Here is a 6,330-nt window from a genome sequence, read left to right on the forward strand (position 1 = left end):
TCTGTGAAATCCTCTCAGCAAGTGGATATTAAGTACCTATTAAGTGCTGAGCGTGTGTGTTGAGGCTCAAATGAGAATACATGTAAAGCATACTAATAACCATAATGCAAAGTATCAGTCGTTCTCATGACAGGCCAATTTTGCCTAGTAGCTCAGCAAAAACACACTTAGGGTCCAGCCGGCGTGGCTCAGTGGTTGAGCATCGACCTCTGAACCAGGAGGTCATGGTTCAATTCCTGGTCAGGGCACATGCCCAGGTTGTGGGCTTGATTTCCAGTAGGGGGTGTGCAGGAGGCAGCCAATCAATGATTCTCTCCAATCATTGATGTTTCTATATCTCTCTCCCTCTCCTTTCTTCTCTGAAATCAATAAAAATGTTGTGGGGGTTTTTTTAAGTAAAAAAAAAAAAAAAAAAAAAAAGCAACACGAGAGCCTAGGCTGGGCTGCTTTGGCTCACTGGGAAGTCAGAGAAAAGGGGCCTCGGAAATAAGTTCAGGGGGTTAGCCTGGGGTGAGCTGCTGCTGCCCACTTCTCCCCTGGTTGCAAGTCTCAGAGTTTAGGAGATGGTGCCTGTGGGGGAAAGAGAGGAGGGAAGGAACGGGAGGGGGGTGCGGAGGGAAGAAGGGTTCGGGCTGGGTCCTTTGTGTTGAGAATATTGCTCTCTCTTGCAGGTGGGAATCTTCCGGGAGGTCTCAGGGAAGGGTCTCAATAGAATATTCATCAGCTTTCCAGGTGTGCTCTCTCAGGGTCCTGGTCTCCACTGATTGGTTGGGGCCAGGGTAGGGGGTCATTCGTCAATGCAGCTGTTTCGTAAGGCAGCCATGGCGTCACTTGTCTAGTTTTGCTGCTTTTCTGGGCCTGGAGCTGAAATACAACTGAGGCCTAGATGTTACCTTCAGGGAGGAAAAGGTCGGGGGGTCTAAACTGCATGAGCAGCGCTCTGCTAGGGCCGGAAGGGTTACACAGGGGAGGAGGTTCTTGTTTTCCCAGTTCTGCCCCTGCTGGGCACCCCGTGCTTTCTGCCCTGGTGACCCTCTGAACCTGGTCCATCCTCCTTGCTCTGCTCATGTCTAACTGTCTATAACAATTGGACTTCGCTTTGTGGCACGTGGGAGGTCAGTGTGGCCTCCGGTGGGTGATGGTCCCTTTCTCTGACATGGAGAACTTGGAGGGCTGAGACAAAGTCTGGGCCCAGCTCTGGACAGGATAGGTTTGAGGTAGGCGCTGGCAGGATTCTACTGATGACCCGGTGAGAACAGATGTCAGGTCAAGATCAGCACTGCTCTCCTCCAGCGCCAAGGAGGGGCCGGGAGGCCTCGGTGGGCGCTGAAATAGGAGGAAGGAGAACGAAAACAGCTTTCCCCTCCGCGGCTGGACGGGAGCCGCGAGGCAGGGCGGCCCGGATGCGGCACACGTCGCCCAAGCTGGATGTGGCCGAGGGCCCGCGGCTGGCTGGGGGGTGCGGGTGCCTTCCGCCCAGCCCCGAGGACTCAGGATTCCGGGCTGCGAGTCCGGCGCCTGCGGGAAAGGGTGGCCCCGGGGTGGTGAGCGAGGCCGAAAGAGATGGCAGGAAGCCGGGAGGAGCGATTGGGGGTGGAGACCGGGGAGGAGAAGGGAAAGGGGGGCCGGAGGGGTGGAGAGAGGGAGAGAGAATGAGAGGAGGGCGGAGAGGAGGAGAGAGGGGAGGAAGGGTGGGAGCCGGGGAAAGAGCCGAGGACTAAGGAGCCAGCGAGGAGGCCGCGGCAGGCGCAGCGGGCACGTCGGCCGAGCCTCCCGCGCGAACCAGGCGCCGCCATTCCGCTCCTCGGGGCGCCGCCGCCGCCGCCGCCGCGCTCGGGGGCCATGCTCCCGCCGCCGCCGCGCCAGCCGCCGCCCCAGGCGCGCACGGCCCGCAGCTCGGTGCGGCTGCAGCGGGCCTTCCTGCGCGGGCCGCTGGGCGTGCTGCGGGTGCTGCAGCTGCTGGCCGGCGCCGCCTTCTGGATCACCATCGCCACCAGCAGGTACCAGGGCCCCGTGCACTTCGCGCTCTTCGTGTCCGTGCTCTTCTGGCTGCTGACCCTGGGCCTCTACTTCCTCACGCTGCTGGGCAAGCACGAGCTGGTGCCCGTGCTGGGCTCGCGCTGGCTCGTGGTCAACGTGGCGCACGACCTGCTGGCGGCCGCGCTCTACGGCGCCGCGACAGCCATCATGATCGACCAGACCCAGAGGCACAGCTACTGCAACCTCAAGAACTACCAGATGCCCTGCGCCTACCACGCCTTCCTGGCCGCCGCCGTCTGCGGGGGCCTCTGCCTGGGCCTCTACCTGCTCTCGGCGCTCTACAGCTGCTGCCGCCGCTACCAGGGCGAGCAGGAGGTGGCGTGAGACGCCCCGCTGCGGGGCGGGGGGCCCGGAGGACACCAGCGCCCCAGCCCTTCCAGCCGCCCGCGCCTGTGCGCCCCGGCACCCTCCCTCGCGCTGCGTTCCCGCCGCCGCCCGCGCCCAGGCACCCGGACGCCCCGACACGCAGTTCCCGCCCGACGGCCGCACCCCCGCCCGGAGCCCGGACCGCGGCTGGGATGCGCAGCCTCCAGGGACCCGAGCCGGGCTGCATCCGCAGGGCGGACGCGCACTCTCCTTCCCCTCCCGAGGCGAGACCTCGCGGTTCCTCTTCCCCTTCCCCGCTGACAGCGAGACGTGGACAGGCGCCGCGTAGATCCGGCGGAGGCTCCCAAATGGCTGCCAGGCTTCTGGCTGCGCCCCTGCCCCCTTCCTGCCGCCCCGCGCTGGGAGGAGCACCCCCTTTCCCTGGGCCCTCGTCCAGCCTCGAGTGCTGTGAAAGACAGGCACGTAGCCGCGGGCAGGGCTAGAGACAGGCCGCCCCTGGTCCCGCGATGAGCGACGAGTTTGGTTTTAGTTTGGGATTTTTTCCGGACATCCTGCGCAGTCAGTCCTCCCCTCGGTGCTTTGATGTCTTGGGGTGGGGCCTATCTCCAAAGGTGAGGATGGATGGTCAGGGCCTGTGGGCTGTATTCTTGCCCCTGTCTGCTCGCCTTTGTCCTCTCGGTTCCTGGAGGCCAGACCCAAACGCACGCTAGCTTTCCCAGCCTTACCCTCCCAGGCCTCTGCTCCACTCCCACCTCCCAGTATCTTTTTGCATTAGGGATCCCACACGACCGCCAGGAGAACGTTAGGGTGAGCTCCGTTCAGTTTTACAGACGGAGCCCTAGAGCTTGCTTGTAAGAAAAGCCAGAATAACATTGGAACCTTGTCTCCCAACTCCCCTTCCAGCGCTGTTTGCATTAAAACAGTGGTGTTCCCTGGGATCCTGGCTCAGGAGTTACCTTCTGAAAGAGGGTTTCCAGGCTGAATGGGTTTGTCAAAGGTGCTGCCCCCCCTTCTTGGAGAGTCACTAGCATATCAAAGGCTCTGAGAAGTCCTGCTGTAAAACCAGACCATAAGAAGTGTTTATTGCCCCTGGGCCTGGATCAGATTTTGCCACCTAAGGTTCCCCTGCAGTCTTGGCTTTCATTTCTTTTTGAAGATTTGGGGTGCTCCCTCTTTCCCAGGGACTTTCTCCAGCAGAGGGAGGGCCCAGCCCAGGAGGGAAAATAGCTGCTCCTTGACAAGCCAGCGAGAGGCCTGGGAACTGGTGGATTTGAACATTCCTTTACATTGTTTGGGAAGTGAAGCCAAAGTTATCCAGATGGTTTCCCGGTTAAAAGGAACGACACCTGCAAGAGATCCCGGCTTTACTGTGAAGCAGTCACACTCACCGCCGAGAGGAGAGAGCTCTCAGCTGGGGTGTACCGCTGGCCCAGCCTCAGGGAGGTAGGACACTTCTTTGTTTTCTGGAGGGGCCATAGGCCTTTGAAAAAAAATACAGAACTCCTCTTTTTCTAAAAGCTAGAGGGTTTTTATTCGGAGAGCAAGTTGGAGGGGTGACATTAATAAACCACATGTCCAAAGAATTGTGATAATTCAAACTTTTTGCTAAATCCTTCAAAGGTCTGCTCTTTGGAAAAAAAAAATTGCCTCTCTCTGGATTAGAAACTAGAACAGGGGAGGCCAGAATGTTTCTTTGTGAGCATGTTTGTAAGGCTTAGGTGGAGAGGTATTAGATTTCTCTGTCGTAGTTGTGAAGATCTGGGTGGTAGGGCACTTAGGTAAGCTTTACTTGGTCACCATAGCATTTATCTAGCCCTCTGTGTGCCTGGCACTGCTCAAAGCACTAGATGTATTCATTTCATCCTCTCAACAACCCTATTGAAGAGGGTTCTATTATTATTTCCTCATTAGAGGCCCAGTGCACGAAATTCGTGCATGGGTAGGGTCCCTAGTGGCTGCCAGCTGGCAGCTGGGGCCTCCCTTCCCCGGCTGCTGGCCGCTGGCCCAGGCTCCCTTCATTCCGTGCTGCCCCCTGGTGGTCAGTGCAAGTCATAGTGAGCGGTCAAACTCCCAAGGGGACACTTTGCAAATTAGGCTTTTATTTATTTATTTTTAATGTATTTTACTGATTTTTTACAGAGAGGAAGGGAGAGGGACAGAGAGCTAGACACATCGATGAGAGAGAAACATTGATCAGCCGCCTCCTACACACCCCCCCACAGGGGATGTGCCCGCAACCAAGGTACATGCCCTTGACCGGAATCGAACCTGGGACCCTTCAGTCCGCAGGCCGACGCTCTATCCACTGAGCCAAACCGGTTTCGGCGCATATTAAGCTTTTATATATAGAGATTCCATATAAGGAAAATGAGTCACAGAGAGGTTGAGTAACTTGCCCAGAGTCTCCTAGGTGGAGCTAGGATTTGAACTCTGGCAGTTTGGCCTCTTCACGACCAGGCTTATATATAGTAAGGAGTCAATACATGTTAGATACTGTTCACATGGTTATTTTAAAAATCACATAAATTGTGATAAAATATACATAACAAAATTAACCATTTTTTGAGCAGACAGTTCCGTGATACTAAGTACATCCACATGGTTGTCAACCTTCACAACCATCCATATCCGGAACTTCATCTTGTAAAACTCAACTCTGTTCCTATTCAAATTGGTCATCTTTGTTTTCTGTCCGCTGGGAAGTCCCAGACCTCTGAGCCCCTCAGTGTCTCAGTTAGGCTGGCACGCTGCTGCCATGCTCCAGGCAGGGTAACTGGTCCCTCAGCTCCCACCGCGGGTGCCAGCCAGAGCCTGGGGGTGGGCTTTGCTGGGATACTTGGGCGTGCCTCGGAGACCCAGTGACGTTGGTTCTTCTGTTGCAGGTTTCTGTGTTGCAGGGGCCCTGGAGATGCCCAGGGATCCTGGCCTGTGTCAACACAGGGTTTCACAGCGGGGGCGGGAAGGACCTCTGCCCAGCAGCTTTCTGTCCACACCATCCAGTGGAAAAACCAAGATGGGGGAAGATTCATTTTTGCCTCAACATAAGAGAAATCCTGAGTGCTGTGACTTGGGCACAATATTCCAAACATCCAGAACTGAGCCGTGTGCCTCTGGACCCTAAGCAACGGGTTTTGGCTCCAGCTTTTGTTCCTTTTCTCTTTTCTTAGGCCACCATCGAAGCTGCATCCTCAGCTCAGATCCAGACCCCTGAGGATGCTTTCTTAGTCCCCACCGGCCCGTGGTGCTCTGTCTGTGGTCCAGTGACCTTACTGGGGAGCAGATTTCTCCTTGGCCTTCATGGTACCTTATCCACCCAGATGTGCCTGAAACATTTCAGTGCTCACTGGCTCTTCTAGATGTGCCTTGTGCTTGGCCTCCCGCTGCTTCTCCAGATGTGAGAAGGGTGTGTAATATGGCCCCACATCCTCTCCTCCCCCTTGAGGCCCTGTGCCGTAGGAATGGCCACCTGATCTGGCCCAGAATGTTTGGATACTGGAGGCAGTCTCTGGCTTCTCTCTCTGGACTCCAGGACTCAATGTAGTCCAAGACCACTGTGGGCTGCTCCCAGCCCGAAGTCTAGGACCACTTGCAGACCCAGAAGAGGATTTTCCAGCGTTCTACAATGATCAAAAGCAAGGGTAGACATGGGAGGGCTGAGGGCTGGTAGGGAGAGGGACCAATGTGCCTCATTTAAGAGTCCAGTGGTGATAACTAATATGCTTTTCTGAATAAAGTTCGGTTTTGTCTGATCTTGTGTGTGTGTCTTCTCTCCTGGCCCCCAGCAGTAACCCTCTGTGCCAGGCCCCCTGCCTCCCTTCATGTTCTCATTACGCCACACCGCCCTGTTGTCTGCCTTCCCGGGTTCCCTCTCCTGGACAGGAAAGGAAAATGAGTTCACAAATTTTCAGTGCATTTGGGGCAAGGCACAGGAACCAGAGGGGGGAAAAAACTGCCTGTGTCTGC

General features: G+C 56.5%; 1 protein-coding gene across 1 annotated transcript; it reads left to right on the forward strand.

The window, feature by feature from the left end:
- Nucleotides 1-1,663: 1,663 nt before the first annotated feature.
- On the forward strand, nt 1,664-6,084 carry MARVELD1 (MARVEL domain containing 1). Its single transcript, XM_079794355.1, has 2 exons — nt 1,664-3,810; nt 5,250-6,084. The coding sequence occupies exon 1, from the start codon at nt 1,843-1,845 to the stop codon at nt 2,362-2,364; it is 522 nt and encodes a 173-aa protein (XP_079650481.1). The 5' UTR covers nt 1,664-1,842; the 3' UTR covers nt 2,365-3,810; nt 5,250-6,084.
- The last annotated feature ends 246 nt before the right edge of the window (nt 6,085-6,330 follow it).

This window comes from Cnephaeus nilssonii (genome assembly GCF_951640355.1).
Source record: "Cnephaeus nilssonii genome assembly, chromosome: 16".
In the NCBI taxonomy this organism is placed as follows: Eukaryota; Metazoa; Chordata; class Mammalia; order Chiroptera; family Vespertilionidae; genus Cnephaeus; species Cnephaeus nilssonii.

What these genes read in the sequence shown, in the direction of transcription:
- MARVELD1 (XM_079794355.1), top strand. Translation starts at nt 1,843, where the DNA reads ATGCTCCCGCCGCCGCCGCGCCAGCCGCCGCCCCAGGCGCGCACGGCC.